The sequence below is a fragment of the Urocampus carinirostris genome, chromosome 4 (genome assembly GCF_059441175.1).
Source record: "Urocampus carinirostris isolate Australia breed hairy pipefish chromosome 4, RoL_Ucar_1.0, whole genome shotgun sequence".
Classification (NCBI taxonomy): domain Eukaryota; kingdom Metazoa; phylum Chordata; class Actinopteri; order Syngnathiformes; family Syngnathidae; genus Urocampus; species Urocampus carinirostris.
Window position 1 is genome coordinate 11606771 of NC_142352.1, and position 19274 is coordinate 11626044.

General features: G+C 37.4%; 1 protein-coding gene across 1 annotated transcript in view; it reads right to left on the minus strand.

The window, feature by feature from the left end:
* Positions 1-423: 423 nt before the first annotated feature.
* Positions 424-19274, minus strand: part of map2k5 (mitogen-activated protein kinase kinase 5) — a 61663-nt gene continuing 42812 nt past the window's right edge. Inside the window, exons 18-22 of the mRNA XM_088333646.1 lie at positions 16046-16072; positions 15774-15806; positions 11147-11208; positions 10906-10951; positions 424-1514 (exon numbers count right to left, since the gene is read on the minus strand). Of these exons, the coding sequence (XP_088189772.1) occupies positions 1386-1514; positions 10906-10951; positions 11147-11208; positions 15774-15806; positions 16046-16072 (297 nt within the window). The 3' untranslated portion in view covers positions 424-1385. The remainder of the gene's footprint in view (positions 1515-10905; positions 10952-11146; positions 11209-15773; positions 15807-16045; positions 16073-19274) is intronic.

A 19274-nucleotide genomic window follows, 5' to 3' on the forward strand; every position in this document is an offset into this window, starting at 1 on the left:
TCTGGGTGTAGAGAGAGAACAAGAAGGGGCTCAGTACACAGCCTTGCGGCAAGCCAGTTATGAGGGCGTGGGCTGATGAAAGGTGACGCCCCAGTTTCACCTGCTTGGACCGATTGATTAAAAAGTCCTTAAACCATGAGCAAGTAGATGACAAAAAACAAAACAGTTTTACCTCTTTTGTAACTGAATTTTCCCTCAATTATCTAAGCTGTCTTCTTAGTGCGGATTTCCAACTCTTGCCAGGATCTTACAAAGTGAAAAGCTGTTGTAAGCAGTAAACACCAACCATGTGCTGCTGTTTCACATCACTTACCTTATCTTCAGCGCATCTTGGACAAATTCATAGTATCAAGTATCCAAATATAAATCCATATTGATATCCTCAAAGGGAAGCACAGGACTGAGTCCTAATAATGAACAGTGGAGGATCACATTGCAACTTTATTTTTAGTGTTGCAAAATCATTGCAGTACAAAGCAGGGCCTTAAACAATATTTGAAATGTAAGTGGAATAGTTATTTCTCTCCTCTAAATATGCACATAGTTAGCAAGAGCCCCAAGAAACGGATGCAGTGACTCGATTGACCTGCTCAACCCTGTTTTACAATTGAGTATGTCTTCCATATATTATATGCTAAGTGCATCCTCTTCCAACATTCAATCAGATCTGTGAGCATGCAGCTCAAGACCAAGTGCGATAGGTATAGTATCTATTTGGTTGTCGATTGTCAAAATAGAAAGAGATGCATTGATTGTCTAGCAAATGGACATATTTTTTGGCTAAGGGCATTCAAATTTGTGCTGCTAACGCAACAAAGAGATTTGTTAGAAATAAGTAGGTTAAGAATGTTGGCGCTCAACAACATATCTCCTGACGAGGAGCCAAATTTCCAATTTGGCCTGAGAGGGAAAATTCTTTAGTGCACCCTGATTTCTTTCACAATGAGTTGGAACACCCGTAGGCTAATCTTCCTCTAAAATATTGTCAACTGGTACATTTTGTTTATAAATGTTATAAATTGTGTAGACAAGCTATGCTTTCTGAAGGGATAAAGAACACCACAGGAAAGAGCAGCAAAACTCATGACAGTGAGTCACAGAAATACCTTAACCACCATGACTGCATATCGTGATCTTCAGGTCGATGCTTTGCTCACTCATCACCTTTTCATCTTGAATCATTCGGTTGGACATCTGACAATGACCAGAGCTGGGTGGTTCTCCATAACGTAACCAAGACTTAAGAGTAAGCCCAAATATTTTAAGCTGCTGCTATGGATCAAATATGATGTGAAAGGGCTCAAACATTACATGCTTGGCGTCCTTTTCTGTTGAGTCATTTGGCATACTGCATTTGGTTGTACAGTACATAACTTTGCAGTATATCATGGTCCATCGTGGTGCATGTTTTGACCCTGTACATGCGGCGTTCTCCTGGCCTCCAAACAGCGACAAACCCACATGGACACCACCTCTGCATTTCCATCGTTGAATTGCATGATGAAGGTATGATCCTAAAAGCGAGACAAAAAAAAAATCAAGACATGATTATATGTTGGATGGTTGGATTTTCCTCTCAGTTAAAAAGTAACCACATAGTATTTACTCCTTTAATTTTGGGGGAGGTGTCAAGTCAAGTCCTGTTTATTTGTATAGCCATTGATCACAAGGAGCCTCAAAGGGCTGCACGGACCTATATTATTGCAAACTACAGACTATTATTTCACTATCCCCTGATCTAAAACCTACATTAGGGCAAGGAAAAACTCAAAAACCTCAACATGAGGAAGATGAAGAAACCTTGAGAAGGAACCACGCACATGAGGTAAAGTGTGTATTAGTTTCTCACAAAATGTTACTGAATTCTGTCATGCCACCAGGTTTGACAAAATATGGAGACTAGTGAGCAAAACGCAACTTAATACTTTTAAAAAAGGATAAGAAAATAAAAAAGAAAGAAAAAAACGACAAAAAATGAGAAAATGGGAAAAAAATGTAAGAAAAAAGAAACATGAAAAAAAGTAAAACTCAAGAAAAACAAAAATGGAAAAAATTAAAAGAGTGAAAACAAATGAAAACAAAAAAGTGAGAAGATTGCATTTTTGTTGTTTTTCTCTTATTTCTTTCTTTTCTGTTTTCTTTTGTCCATATTTTCCTTTATTATTTTCTCTTTTTTGCCACCTTTTCTCATTGCTTCTTCCCTATTCACTATTTTTTAAATTCTTTTTTTGTTGAATGTCAAGTAAAAATAGGAAGAAAAAGTGTGCTTTTTGCTCAACTTTCAGCCTCCGTAATTTGTTGCCTTCCTTGGACTGGTTTTTGGTTGCACTGCACATTACAGCGCCATCTAGTGGACAAATATAAAACATTGTCCCTTTTTATCAGAGCTGTTTAAGTGGAAAAAATTTGGCCCAACACCACCCAGGCCCTAGCTTCGACAGCCCCCAACTCAATTGAATATGAGACACCTGCCTTAGAACAATAACTGAAATATTTTAAATTGCTACTTCTGAAAGCACCAGTCTATTCTATGTTGCTTCAAAGAGTACTTTGAGTTATTTTCCTTTTGTTTCAACTTCACTTCTTTGAGCATCGTTAGCCACCATTCAGGTCAATAAATCGAAAAAAACTTTTGTCCTTAAAAAACAAAAATTAGAGTGCTACATAACATAAGACCATAACAATTATAACAAAAAATAGCTTGTACCAGGATTTTTTGTGGTGTTTTGGCATCATAAGACTGCAGACTAAGATTTAACAACTCATCAAACTTTGCTTAGAGTACCTGGCCTGGTAACTATAAATCTTAAAGAACCTTAAACTAGAATGCCATAGACTAAACGTTTTAACATAGAACATTTTTAACACACAGGAAAACAAAAATATAATGCTTGAAAACTCAATTTGACTTCACGTGACCCATTGAGTACTGACCACACAGCTTCCCGGTGACATCAGAATCACTTATTGATTCTCAAATGAACAGGAGGCGCAATACAACCACACACATTTTTTCTTCTGGTGTCGTTTCACATCCAATGAGCTATATTTTTTTATGATCAAGTATACTATCAACAATCTTGAAGAAATTATAATAAGAAAAATAAACCGAAATAAATCAATGAAATATGAATAAATGCTCTTCAATATTTAAAACTAGCAGATTCAATTTTATTATTATAAAAATGGGCTTTGTATTACATTTTTATGGTCAAATTTAAGCACTTTTTAAGGATTTATAAAGTCATTTTCCAATTTCTCCAGTACCAATAAAATAAGAAATCCGGTGTAAACCTTGTGTTTTGAAGATCCAAAAATACATTTGCAATTTACATATGCTATTTTTAATCTTGCAAGACATATATTTTTTTTAGATCTTGAGTAAATCGCAAATATATTTGTAGACCTGAATACAAAAATCTTTCCCTATACAGGTTTTAAGTGAAATGACGGTAATATGTAGCTTACATTTTCAGTTGCAGGAAGTTCTTCCGATTACAGTTTACCACAGGTAAATGCTACCAGAAAGAAATGTTCATAATTGATACGTAATCCTTGCACTAATACACATTCCATAATGCCCTGCTTTGTGGTCTTAGGCTCGATCTGTAGGGGGCGATGACGCGCATAGGACAATGCCATACAACCTAATGCCAGCTACCGTTAATCATGTAGGAAGAAGGGATGCAATGGCAGAGCGAAACCACGAGAGACGTGTCGGCATTATTTCTAAATAGACTTGTTGATAAACAAGGTAACGAATTCAAGCATTTACAAGCAATTCACCCAAAATTCAAGTTGTTTTCAATCTTCAAAAACACAACCTTAAAATTCAAAGTATTTTCAAGGATTTCAAACACCCGTATGAACCCTGTAAAAAGGTTGTTAGGCCAATTGTGATTATTGACATTATTGATCTGCTTGACAGGCTGTAAAAGTGTTTAGTAAGAGAACACAATTAAAACGTGTTAAAATTGTGTCCATCTTTCACTGCGGTGTCGATTTCCCCAAGAGGAAACAGGGTTTTGTTCTGCCAGTAACATCTTGTTTCATATTGACAGGCCTTTGCTTGCTAAGTCCATCCACTCCAAACACAGATGTTACGTGCTATATCTCCATGACAGCAATCACCGCCCTCAAGTGAATGACTACGCTACACCGCCCTGAGAATGGGCAGAGGTCAAAACTCAAGAACGTTGTAAATCAGACGAGTTAATCGAAGCCGGTCTTGAATTTTATCTCTATGTGCGTGTCAGAGAAAGAGTAGAGGGGACACTCATGGGTGTCAACTTGTCCTAAATGGCCGAATGAATCGCTCCAGATATCATAACAGAGACAGCGGTACAAAAAACGAGGCATTCTTAAGTATTTGTTTGAACAGCTTTCTAACTTTGCAGTACAAATGCCTCGTAAGAAGTTGGAACCTCATATGGATCAAGTACTTGGCAAAGGATACATGTTACACAAACAGCGACTTGCAAAAGTATTACCCCCCCAAGAACTTTGACATATTGCCATATTTCAAACTTTAAACTTATGAATACAAAAACTCTAAAGATTTTCTAAGAATCAACAAAATGTCAAGTCCTGTTTATTTGTATAGCCCTTAATCACAAAGAGTCTCAGAGGGCTGCAAAGACCACAGATTAATCGCAAACCACAGATACCATCACCTGACACAATGGTGAAAAACAAAATTTTATACTCAGCTAACAAATACATTGAAAAGTAGTCGCAAAAATATTGGCATCCTTTTAGTTAATACTTTGTAAAACCTTATGCTGCAATCACAGCCACAAGTCTTTTTGGGGTATGTCTCTACAGGTTCTTCCTTACAAAACAGCTCAAGTTCTTTAAGGTTTGATAGTGATCGTTTGTGCACAGCGTTTTCCGGATCTTTCTACGAATGTTCTATAGGATTGAGTTTGGGAATTTGGCTTAGCCATTTTAACAAATTTATATTGTTAGTTTTAAATCATTCCATTGTAGAGTTTGCTTTATGTTAAGGGTTTTTGTTCAGTTGGAAGGGGAGCCTGCTCCCCATTCTCAGGTCTCTTGCAAATCGCAATGGATTTTCTGCCAAAATCGCCCTCTATTTGGCTTTATTCATCCTCCCATCAATTCTAACCATCTTCCCAGTCCCTGCTGAAGAAAACCAACCCCAGAGCATGATCCTGCGACCACCATGTTTCACAGTGGGCATGGAGTTTTCAGGGTGATGTGCAGTGTTACTTTTATGCCAAACGTAATGCTTTGCATTCATCCCAAAAAGTTCAATTTGTGTCTCATGTGACTAAAGCACTTTTTTCCAAATGTTATTTGTGTCTCCCATGTGGCTTCTTGCAAACACCAAACAGGCCTTTTTAGGGTATTCTTTCAGAAAGGGCTTCCCTCTTGCCACACGACCATAAAGGGCAGACTTATGCAGAATACATCTAATAGTTAGCCAATAAAAAGATTGTTACACCTCAGCTGTGTATGCCTGCAGGTCATCCAATGTAATCAAGCGGCTATTGGTTGCGTCTCTGATTAGTTTTGTCCTTGTTTGGGCTAAGAGTATGGAGGGACGGCCAGGTATAGGTAGATTTGCAATGGTTTTATGCTCTCTCAATTTTGATATTATTACTCCCACAGTGCTCCGGGAGATATCTAAATGTTGTGAAACCTTCTTGTATCTAATTCCTAATTTGAACTTTATCGTGGGCCTGGTGTGTTATTTGGTCTTCCTAATACTGTCTCTTTTCCTCTGCGCCCATAGAGCTGGAGCGTTTAAACTTAGACTTCATGACACACAGTTGCACTCTGTCATTGTCATTTAGGTCGACATACCTTTGTAAGCACATTAACTTAAAACTTCAAGCAAGTCACGATGAATGTTATATTGTGATTCAATACTGTGGAGAATTTACATAGCACTCACATTGCATGACAACTTGAGCCACGTGAGGTTTAGCTGTTGTTTATGGCAACTTCCTTTTGTTAATTCATTTGATTTGGTAACAAAAGGAAAGTAAAATTCATAGTCTTCAATAAGTTACAATTTTCTGATGATTTAGTTTGGGGTTAGAACATTATCAAATGGTGAAGCAATTTAGTTTCCAAATGTTGGGTTGTTTATGGACACATTCAAAGACACCATACTTAATTTATTTTTTTTATTTTATTACTAATTGCTCCTCTTCTATCATTTACTGTAAAGCACTTTGGTACATCGAACGGCCTGTTGTACAAACTAATTTTACTTTTACATTATATGCCACAAGAAAAGAGCCTACAAGTGATGGGCTCACCATAGTTATGTCTGTGATTGTTCTCTTACAAGAGTGAGTGGGTGAGATAAGAGCCAAAATACTGATGTTTGCTTCATTAATAGCAAGATACATTAAAAAAGAACAGGTTGAGCCAACTGAAGGAATTACAGATAGGGATTATTACATGTCACGCAAAAAAGAAGTAGGAATTCTTTAAAGCTTTGGCCGGGTGCAATACAGGAGAAACATGAGATTTTAGTTTCAGGATTCCAAATTGGTACATACTTTCCGGTACTTATACAATTTAATACTATCAAAAATATCTTGATTGGTAGTCACCATTTATTTGTATTCTTTTCATACATCCAAGAAAACAAAAAGAAAAAAATGCTGTTAATGATGACAAGTTCAATATTTTAGATCAATTAACATACAAAATTGAATGAAATCGGTGTTCTGTATCGGTAAAAACTAACACAACAAAACTGTGGCTTTCAGTCAATTATCATAGAAACGTTGACAGGGTTTGGAGGCTGAATGATGTTTTATTGGCGTGACTGATGATGGATCACAGCCATATTGCAACACACCATCATGTGTGAATGGAATATTTGTCTATGAAAACCCATGGGTCAACCATGAAAGCATTTTGGAGGAAAGGTGCTGACAGGAACGTTCAGGTTGGACAGAAACCCAAATAAGGTGCAAAGACGCACTGACCTTGTCAAGGAGTAGAATTTGTAAAGGAACACAGCCATGTAATCTTCCAATGTAGCTGCTGCTGGTGGTCACAGAAACGACTGGACCAGTAAAAGATTTGTAGACATGGCTTTGGTTAAGAAAGAATAAAAGTTTTCCCCAATTAAGGTGAAACTACAACATTAGCACTAAGAAAAATGAGGTGTTCATTCACCAAATGAGGCTTTAAACCCAAAGACTAACGTTGAAAGTCCTGAGGACAAAAATAAAGGTAAACTTGATGTGATGCTAGTTTTCTGCCGAACATGTGCTCTGGAAACACGCATCAACAGACTCCCATTTTTAGAATGTAACCCTGATCGTTTACAGAATCGTCTTTGGTTAAAAAAAAAAACAAAAAAATAAAAATCATTCCAAAAAATGTATTAATGTTTATTGGCCAGGGGATTTAACTGTAATGATTCCCAGGGATTGGTGAATGGCAGATGTCTTCAAAAATAAATAGATCTTTTCCACTGATCTCATTTCTCTTCATTGGGCTGATAATGACCGAACATTTTCCGTTTTTGATGAAATAACTCATCAAGATTTTAGTTATCTTTAAGAGAAACACTTCATATAAAAATGTTGATTGCTTTAAAGGTGGGGTTCATTGTTTATGGATAAAAACAAGAATGGAAATGTGATCGTGTGCATGTTATTGAACGGTTTCCATTTCAAAAAGATCAGTGATCGGCCATTACGTTTTAAATGCTTCACCTCTAAGAATCAATCATCATGGATAATAAGCGAAATAGTAAATGGTAAAGTTATAGGGCAGAAAACTAGGGTAAAATTATAGATTTTTTTTGGGTTGTTTAATATATTTTTAATATATTGTTTTTTTAAGAGAGCGTGTATGTGTAAGCGATGGGCAGACATAGGAGGGTTTCTTTTGCAAAAATAGAGGGGCTCATCTGGTGTCTCTGGGGTTGAATGTGTTTCTGTGCACGCCTTTGAATAGAGAAGCAGAATGAGGGCTGCATTGACAAGAGTGCTAAAAGGCTGCGTGAAGGCTGCCAGCTAGGGAATGAGGGATGATGAGGGTGAAAGGGAGCCACTGACAACATGTCAATCAAATCCCAATCAAACATCTGTGTCAAATCCTTGCATTTGTTTTGCAGCCTTCACAGACAAAAATGAGCACTTGGACAAAATGAGGTAGACCACTGAGGTCTGATCAATGCAAAAACGAGAGAATATTACAATAAAATGGATCTATGGATAGCGCCTTTAGATGCAGCATTTCATTTTAGAGGTTTTTCGTCTGTACGAGTCATTAGGTGACTAAACCCCCTGATTCCAACCCTTAACGAGTGAGTGCCAAGCAGGGAGGTCATTTTTTTAAGTCTATGACTCAACAGGAGAAAAGAAAACACTATCCGGGAAAAAAGAACACTTTACAACTGCGGCACTTAGTTCTTTATAGTATAATATTCTGTGCTGTGTTTAGTTCTTTCACTCCTTTTTTCCACTTCAATGTTGAACAGTCTGGAAGTAAAAGCCGGAAACCTCATACAGGTTAGGTAGGTAGGTGATCATTAAATCCTACCAGCTCAGCTCCTGGACAGAGGCCAGTGGAAAGTTTCTTCAACTGATCCGTGTCATTTACTTATGACGACAGCGAAGTGAATCCACAATAAAAAATGCATAGTATAAGGAGACAGAAACACTCACTTTCCTCTTAGCTCACAAATAAAACGCAAAAAAAAAAAAAAAAAGATTAAAAAATAAATAAATATTGATCTGAATGACATCGATTTTAATTTTTCTGATTCAGTCTTAACATTACAACCACTTAATTTGTATAAGGGAACACGATAGGATTGAATTTCCCCAAAAAACTCCAAGCCCAAATCCTTATTGTCCTCATACATACAAGATGCTTGAATCGATACATATAGTTCACTGATTTGCTACGTACATCTATTGTACTATTATTTGATAAGTGAGTAGAAAAGCAGTAGCCAAGATAAAAACTAAAAGCAAATGATCGCACATGCAAAACAGGTCGATGCCATTCGGCACATTAACATACAGATAGAATAGGTAAAAGAGTTTTAATGGACTTGGGAGGCTGGCGGAATGGGAGAGTATGAGGTGTGGAAGAAAGAGGGAATGAGGCAACGAAAGAGAAAAAGAAAGACAATCAGCAGACTGGCATTACAAAAGCAGGCATCCATGACCTTGCATCTCTGGGCTCATAGCAGGGAGAATGAAATAAACGCCTTAAGGAAGACAAAAATAAGGGGAAGGGGAAAAATAGGTGGCAGGGAGTTAGCAGGACAAATGTGAACAAGCAAGGAATATATCTATTGCAAAAAATGGAAAGCAGGAGAAAATCTATTGTTGGGATCTTTTAATATAACTGATAAAAAGTACCGGTACTAAAACAAAATAGAACTGAAGGTTCTGAGAAATACCCAGCGTGTGAGCCATACTTGAGGTTCGTTTTTATCTTGGTTAACGAAAATAGCATGGGTTATAAGTAGCAGTGATTTATCATCATCTTAAGAGTAACATTTGACTGCAAGCCAACCACACTGACAAACAGCTCATAGGCACATTAAAACCGAGGGACAAAACAGTTTTTGCTCTCATAAAAAAAACAACATTCATGATTTTAGAATGTCGGAACTAAAACCACAAAGCATTCAGTAGGACGTGTGAACTACTCCCAGGATTGGTGACTTTGAACCCAAAAGTCCCAAACTGACGTGCAATCCTAAAAAAACATTTGACTCAAAACTAAACACGAATCACACCACAATTGACTACCTGGAATTGAAACCTCCTAAAATAAACCCTGCCTAAAACATATTGCTAAGAAACTTTGCTGTCAACAGGCATTCACTTCCATCGAGTGCCAGACCCGAGTTTCCATTTAGCCCTGGATGGTGTCAGACTGCAAACTTGCGATCTGTTAGCAGCTCACATTTACACCCTTCAACGCTCTGTCCTCAAAATGTTAAACTTCACCCTGTAGCTCTCTGAGGACTTCACTGCTGCTTGTCCTTGGCCTTACAACAGCCAAATGTCCCGCTGTTTGAAAGGTGCTTCGTACAAATGATGGTCTCGTGGCAAGGATAACACCAAGCAGAGTGTGAATTTAGTGTTGCACAGTGCAATTTAGATGTTCTAGAGAAAGTTCTAAAGTATATATATATATATATATATATATATATATATATATATATATATATATATATACACACACACACACACAAAGACTTTTTTTTTGGTTGCATTTGGCTTTTTGGGTGAAAAGGGTTCCCGACCCCTGTGCTGGAAGTAGGAATAACCACAAAAAATGTAGACTATTTATTGATTTATTTACACTAAGGCTAAAATGTAGCCTCTGCCCACATAACCCAGGGTTGGCGTTTGAGCCCTGGCGCTTTCAACCGAGCATTTTATTCTATGAATTTTATACCAACATTGACAATGTGTTTATTAGAATATAAAATGATAAAAAAAATTACGTCAGTGCCTAACCTCAATTGAACAGGGTAAAGACACTGGATACATTTGCTTTCGTCTGCTAATGGTTAATACGGATTTAATTAACTCTTGAACAGTACTTTGGCTAGAATCATAAACAAAATTTCATTTGAATGAATTACAGCTGAAGTGCACCTTAAACCAGTCTCAAGGTTATTTGTTGACCTCCTTGATATTTTTCATGAAAAGAAAGATGTTCATTCATATTATTTTCACAGTGGATATTGTAATGGCCTTTGACTGAGAAGCATGCAACTCCACAAACAGTGGAGACAAAATTGCAGACAAAATAAATAGATGCAAAAACTTTGTTGAATTGACTCCAGCCAATATGATTACTCGTTATACACAGAATCTTTCATTGTTTTAGTTTGAAGGTTGCAACTGCCTGATAGAATAAATTGGTTCAACTTACCATTAAGTTATTGGGGGCAGGTCTCTCTTTGGGTTGTCTTCTCATACTGAAAGAGCAGGCGGTCAAAATGTAATAAATAGATGACCTCGTTTTAATTGCACTTTTTATAATCAACTCACGCAGTTTCTCTACCATCTACCTCATGTGGGAAACAGAAATACAAATATATGCTCCCAATATATGAGTATTCCGTGATTGCATTCACACGACAAGTCAGAGAAGCAAAAAACAGTACACTTACCATTGAGTGACAAAGTGAACAAAGGTCTCGCTAAACTGTCCTGTAGGAAGAACTGGTGGATCCTATGAAGATAATAAAAATAGATGTATTCACGTCAATTCTACTGATGTGCTTTTTCATTTCAGGTAATACACGGATTTCATGTTTTGAATTATAATGTACGACAACCAGTTTAGATTAACATTCCAACTAAACCGGTGTCTGAGACTGCAGCAATAGTATTGCAGCTGCCTCGACCTCAATGAAAAACCTGAATTTGAAGACAAAATCTTTTTGTGACCAAACACCCACACCTATGAGTTGAAGTCAGCAACCTTAATAGTGACATGGTTCAGTCTTTGACTAACTTTGAAATCAAACCTCTTCAGATTTCCTATAGTACTGTGCCACAAAAACTACCTTAGGGCAGTTACATTGATCCGTTAATTCTCTGATTGGCACCTGTTCAGACACAATCATGCATTTGGCTACTAATTGCCTACTAATGAAATGAAATGATCTGCATTTATATAGCGCTTTTCAAGTCAAGACTTCCCAAAGCGCTTTACAGTGTGCTTCACATTTCCCAATAGCGGCCGTGCAGCCATGTAAGGCGCTAACCTGCTTATTGGGGGTATTAGGGGTTCAATGTCTTACCCAAAGACACTTCGACATATAACACGGAGGAGCCGGGATTTGAACTGCGATCTCTTGATCCCAAGACGGGCGCTCTACCTCCTGAGCCACTGCCACCCTAATAAAAGACTGTGGTTGTTTCCTCTTTCAGTATAAGACAGCAATTTACAGAATAGCTGGCTAGGTACACGCTAGCCTCAGGTATCATCAAATAGAGCCAAGTCTCCATGATAATTAAAATACAACCATCCTGAATGTAGTGCCTTACCACAAATTATAGCTGCTAGTCATTTGTTTTATAGGTAATGGATCTGACATACGGGAGATACACGCTCGTCAGGAGAAGCTTGTGAGAGGTGTTATGTAGCCTAGCCGTAGCAGTAGACTGGACCTGATGCACCGTTATTATCTTCCCTCCGGACGCCGCCTCAGTCGCTTCCCAAACCAGACAATAATCAACAGTGATCACCATTTTTTTCTCGAAATTTGATTTTCCCCAGTTTGATTTAATTGAAGATTTTCAGCTGAAAGCTAGCCATCCCCATGCTTCTCCTAGCTATTTGACTGACAGCATACACCAGCCTATCACAGTTGCAACACAGGCAGTTAAGCCCGTCAGAAACAGACACGAATAACCTTTCCACGCATTTGCTGTCTGCTGCAGAACACAATCCACAATATCAATGACAATAAAGACAATTCAGTTCAAAATCCGCAAAGCAGTGAGCCAGCGATAACTAAAGCGCTAAGAAACGAAGATATACAGTATTAAACGAATAACATATGCAGAGACAGAAGGCACAAATGTAAAATGCATCTTACCAGTATATGCGTGTTACTAATTTCAATACAAGTGTACCAAATAAATATCAATGTATAAAATACATTAGACACAGTCTTTAAATCTAACAAACGGGTCCGACTGTTTACTGGTACACTGCAAAATCAAACAGAAATTAACCCCTTTGTGCATGTATTCATGTTTGCAGCTAAGAGGAAGACTGTTGCAGCTTTGATGTGGCAACAGGCAACAGCACAAAAGACCAGGAGGCTGATGAAAGTAGCTCATCTATGTGAATTATTCCTCTGGTTGACAACATGGTTCCACTAAGAGAACAAGGGTACAAGGCTACGAGTAAATATACATGTCATTGCCATGAAGCAATTATTAGGCGGAATTAGATCAGTAATTACAGGCTTGAAAAAAAAAGAGGGAGGGATTTTTTTTTTTCAGATCGTGCAGCTTGTTTTTCGTCAAACCGAAAGGAGATCCATTAATGAAAGCAGACTGTGGCCAGATGGGAAGATCAACTACCGACGGGTTCTACTTTAATGTATCAAGTTAAAACATTTTCAATAGCGCATAAGGAAATGGATCATTTTCTGTTATTTTCTTCAAGTGTACCGTATTTTCACAACTAAGGCGCACCTGAAAGCCTTCGGAGGTAAAGGAGGCGGGTCCTTTTTTGATTTCACAGGCTCGCATAGGCTAAAGCGGGGCAAAACCAAGCCTGCGATTGGCCGAAAAAGGTGAATGTGAATCACACGTTAGGTTGCTCTATGGCATAGAGAAAACATTTTTTACTAGTCTGTATTTGTAAACAGGAATTATGGGGCTAAACCGACAGCTAGCAACAAGCAACGTCCATCGATGCTTCTCGGCGGATTTTTTCTTTTGTTTGTCAGCATTATTGCGTGTTTTGGAGTGTGTAAATATTTTACTCGGTTGAATTTACTACACTCACAGATGTAAGGACCACGGTTGCGTATTATTATTGAATGTGATGGCTTAAAGACGACTTTGGTGAGCTACCCCGACTTTATATTTTCCCAGTATCTTGTTTCAGACTGATCTTGGTGTTTTTGTGATGAGTCTATTTTTAATTTCAATTCAATTCAATTCAAAGTGTTTATTGTCATACGCACAGTAAAGAACCATGTTTCCCTGCACAATTAAATTCTTAGTTTGCTGTCCACACAGTTGCCAGCGAAAAATAAAATATAAACTAAGAAATGGTTGGCATTTCTTAAATCCCAACAGTTTAACCTTCTTAATGATATGTGGAATGAGGCATTTGAATGACTGGTGACATCGTACAGACACCGTGTCTGTACGTGTCAGAGACACGTATTTGCCTCTTTGCTAGCCGCTGGAATGTTAAGGGGTTAATAAGTTTGACTGAACTATCTGACCGTTTTGTTGACGTGCACTGTTGCGCCTTATAGTCCGGTGCGCCTTATGTATGGAAAATATATGGAAAAAAAATATTTTTGGGGGTGCGCCTTCTGGTCGTGAAAATAAGGTACTTGTTTCATGTAAAATGTAATGATTATTCATACAGCTAGATGATTACATGGATTGGATGGATGGGCAAATGGCAACAAGCAGACCTAAAGTGAGAATCGCTTCAAATGATAATGCCATTGTTGTCCCCAAAAGATTTTGATAGGGGAAATTAGAAATGTATTCCCTGAACTACAGTGCAACCTTGCATCAGTTTCAATGGATTTAACTTTTTTTCAATTAGCAATGGGAATCTTTCACTTGTCAAACCACTTCGGATTTCCGAAAATTAAAAATGCTGCATATTCAACAAAAGACCATTTACCTGTACTAGATTTTCACATTCTAAAAATATTATGAAAATATTTTTAAACCATCATTGAAAATATTTGCATACAATATATTGTTCATATTCCCTTCAAGTATCAAAATATAAGCATTGCTACTGGCAATTAATGTGATCCTAATATGATAAACTTTATTGAGCTAATGGACAAAATTTTAAACTCACATTTATATTACTCAAAAGTGCAACATGTGTATTACCTGGTTGCCTATGCCTTTTTTGTTGTTGCTCTACTTATAAAAATGTTTTTTTAATTCATGAAAGTCTTTGTAGACCATTGCCACTGTATATAAGCTAAGATGCATGCCTTCTTAAAGACATACTGTATATTTCTTAGCACCTCCTAGTGGCAAACAAAAAACTAAATTGATAAAAAAAAAATAAGCGAAAATACATGAACTATCATATAAATACTCAAGGAAAAAGGTCAAGAATTTGTATTTATTTTACATAAAATAAGTCTCACCTAAAGAGAGCTGGAAAAATTGTCCACCATCTTGCTGCTAAGTGAACCCCAAAAACCTTAAAAAAGGCTGGGCAAAAAAAAAAAAAGAAAAGGAAAAATTGTGCGGTTTTCTCAATTTGAGTCTTCTGAGTTTGTTATCTTCCTTGCGCTTTGAAGCACTTGTTTTCAGTTGTACTACACAATGTATAGTGGTCAAATATATGAGAGTGTCCCTTTAAAGCTTTTCCGGGGCAAATTGGTTTAACGTGAACTACATTCATGGAGTGAATGAGTTAATTTAATGGCTCGGCATGTATTCCTCATCCAGTTTACAGATATGACACCGAGGACCAGATTTGTGGTAAATGCATACACAGAACCAACAATTATATTTATAGAGCATTATATTAGCATGTTTTATCCAATGTTTTTGTCACCTAAACTTGATTTTCAGGAGATTAAGTTTTTGTTGTCATGTGTTTATGTATGAATTTGGTAAGTTTCCAATTGAATTGAAATTAATTATTCATTCAGGTAAGTGAAAATGCATTATCTAGGCTTTTACCCAACATTTAATGTAACCATGTAACGAATTTTGGGAAGTCTTGAGTTAACTTGGATTTTTATTGATCCTAAATGCATCACACGGGGCAAGTGCTTTCGGTTTTTGCCTCAAAATATTTTCCTAATCTTTTTTGAGCTTGCTGGCTTTGATGAATTTACAAGAGTAGTGTTGTGCCTAACGCTTATTAAATAAATGGTTCATCATACAAATGGCCAAGTACTGTATTGCCTAAGGCAGTTGCTTTGGCTGAAAGGCTAAGCGAGCAGGGAACTAAGCCACCCGAGTGCCTTGCTTCATTAGGAAACAAAATATAAGCTTTCTGCTCCATTAGGACTGACTTTAGATGCAAAAGCACATAATACGACGCCTCACCTCATCAACGATGCATTGCAGTAACTGAAGAGGCTGAAAGGAGATGAACAACATGTTAGCTGATGGGGTTTCTTGGCGAAAGGAAAATCATTGTTGCGAGTCATCTTTGCGTAAAATCAAAGGCAGGGGAGTTAGAAATATCTCAGTTCTAGTGTTTTATTATTTTCCCAAAGAGGACCAAATTCACGAGCAAATATGTGGGTACAACCTCAATGGATGTAAGGACATCAGACAATTTTGTAAATAAAAGGCAAAGGGGAAAAAAACCTTACCATTAAAGAGCCTTGGTTTTTCTGGATCTGTAACACAAACCCGAGATGGGAGATTTGGTGATATGTAATTAGCATATCATAATCAACATGATCCACTTGGACACATTATGATCACTAGGAGAAAATTATTGCTTTTCTGGTGGCAATTTATGGGCACGCGTAACACCATTTACATAATGAAAACACACAATTGTTAATGGCTTTGGTCTCATTTGGGAGAATGGGGATGAAAGATCCACTAATGTGAATTCTCAGAGTAGCACTTTATTCTTGCCCTGCAGGTTATCTCGAGGTACTGAGGTGTAGCATAATTGCCACAATCGGCATGGCCAGATGTCAAATTGACATGTTCAAATGCGTATTTACAACACTAAGGTACTTGGAAGTCAATCCAGGAAGCCAGCCCTCAAATTATTTCGACTAAGAATATATTTTTGATTGAGACATTTATAAAGGTTCTCTCAAAAGCACAACTTTGAAGTATCATAAAATCATGTATTAGACGGAAATTGTATTGATCACATTTTCTAAAAACGTTTATGACTTAAATAAGGTAACGGGATTGACAATCAATTTTTTTTTACAATATTTAAAACATCAACAGACAATAAAAAATTGGAAGGCAAACAATTCATGCAACTCACATTCAATTTTACTATTTTGGCTTGGCTTTCCTCTCATCATCCTTTTAATCTATGTATAATATATATATATTCTAATTGGATGGCCAAAATCACAGTTGTATGGATAGTCATATCTTAGTTTTATACAGTACTATTCAAGTGATCCAACTTTAGAAATAACAATAAATCCTTAGGATAATTAAAATGCAGAGTACATTAGAGTACTGTTCTTGGTCATGAGTTAGGCTGAATCCCATTACTCCTCCTTACCCTTAAATATACTCTACTCAAAAATATATTTATAAAATATATTGCAGCAAAGCACAATCATAATGAAAGAAAGAAATTCTAAACTGCGTCTGCCGAGTTGAAGAGTGGAGGGACACAAGCCGACTTTCACCAGGTAAGGTCAGGGGTCATCTACCTTCTCCTTTGTCGCACCCTCTAGGCATAACTGACCATTTGGAACCGATCACAGGAGGAAATTAACCGTTTGTATGGGTTCATGTTGTGTTGCGTTATGGAACGTACACTCCTACAGAAGGAAATGCGTCACGAGGAAAAGCACAGATGCACAGGAGAGGTTGTTGCCATGAAGACGAGGAAGAATAACAAGAATAAAATGAAATACTACTTTGGTGGCATATTTATTTGGTTCATGTTAAACACTACAGGAACCAGTTACGATAGTACTGTTTTGGGAAAAAAAAAAGGAGGGAACAATTTTCACAGATGTCGCATTGGAACAAAGACAGCTGGAAGTGATGATGTGGTAAGCAGAAAGTATGTTCATAATTCCTCGATGAATCATTCCCTTTGCTTTCATTAAAGAAGTGGTCGTGAAGATAAAAGAAACAAAGAAGGTAGATGAAAGAAGGAGTGATGGGGTTGAGCCTTAATACCTGTACAAAAAAACTACAATAATAATACATAAACAAGTCACTCTACAAAAATCAGCAAATGCTAAACTGTATCCCACATCTTCTCAATAAGCTTAACTGTACGATAATACAAATTTAGATGTACCATTACATTTTCATGGTCATTTGGATAGAAGAAAACTAATACAACAACAATTACATGTGCTTTCATCATAGACCTGAATTCATGTCGGTTTCGAGATCAAGGTTCTGGTAATGTCTATCTAATCTAATAATGTTTTCTCTGAACATTTTCATTATAAAACTCTTGACAGTATATTAAAGCACTTATTGATTCACTCAATTAAATACAGGTTCCCACACACTGTAAATATCAAGAGACTCTTGATGTGACTTCAAAGTTCTCTTAGTATTGTACAAAATCATACATGGACTTGCTCCCTCTTATCTTTCAGATCTGATCTGCCACTATGTCCCGGGCCGAAGCCTACGATCTGAGAGTGCTGGTCTTCTGATGATCCCGAGAGCAAAGAAGTCTTCTGCTGGTTCGAGAGCGTTCTCCATCCGGGCACCGGTGCTGTGGAATGCTCTTCCCCCTGAGATTCGATCTGCAACCTCAGTGGAAATGTTTAAATCTAAACTTAAAACTCACTTCTACTCCATTGCATACGAATAACCTACTCCTCTTGTCGGTTGAAAATAGTTTGTGTAATATAGTGTAACAATCTGTGAAGCCCTTTGAGACTCTTCGTGATTTAGGGCTATACAAATAAAAATGACTTGACTTGACTTGACTCTTAAACTGCCTCCATATCCACTTTTGCCTGATTCAGACACATTAAAGGCAACAATGCAAAAGTAATTTGCCCTGAAATAATTACTTGGACGAAATAGCATACCGCTTGAGAGGTTGAAATTGTATTATGGAACACAAACCAATTCAAGCGTAACCAAACATTTACTTTTGTATGGGGAAGCATAACTATGTATCAAAAGGGATACGCTCCATAACTGTTTTTCATAATTTTGTATATCCAATCATTTTCATATCCAATCACTTTGATATGAATATTAACATTCTTAAGTCTTTTGGCCAGAACAGATGTGAAAAACATTCAATTTACCTCCCTGACAGGCTTAAATCTTCACTTCGCCAAACTCTTCGTTTAATCGTGCATTTTCTTTTTTACTAAACAAAGCCCACACGCTAAAAAATTATACAATACTACGATGAATTCAGATCTTGCCAGGGTTAACTTTAGCCAGTGTAAATACTGAAAGGTTATTGCATTGAAATAAGATAGTCAGCAAAATAGCAAAATTAGAAAAAAACAAGAGCAGCTCGGCGGATGAGTAGTTACCGTGTCGGCGGCACAGTTCTGAGGTCATGAGATCGAACCCCCCTGTGTGGAGTTTGTAAGTTCTCCCCGTGCCTGCGTGGGTTTTCTCCGGGCACTCCGGTTTCCTCCCACATTTCCAAAAACATGCATGTCAGGTTAATTGGCCAGTCCAAATTGTCCCTAGGTGTGAATGAGCGAGTGAATTGTCTGTCTCTGTGTGCCCTGCGACTGGCTGGCAAACAGTTCAGGGGTTCCCCTGCCCACTACCTGAAGATGGCTGGGAAAGGCTCCAGAGCCCCCGCGACCCTACTGAGGATAAGCGGTGCAGATAATGGATGGATGGATGGATGGATGGAAAAACCCAAAAATATAAGTCAGTAACAAA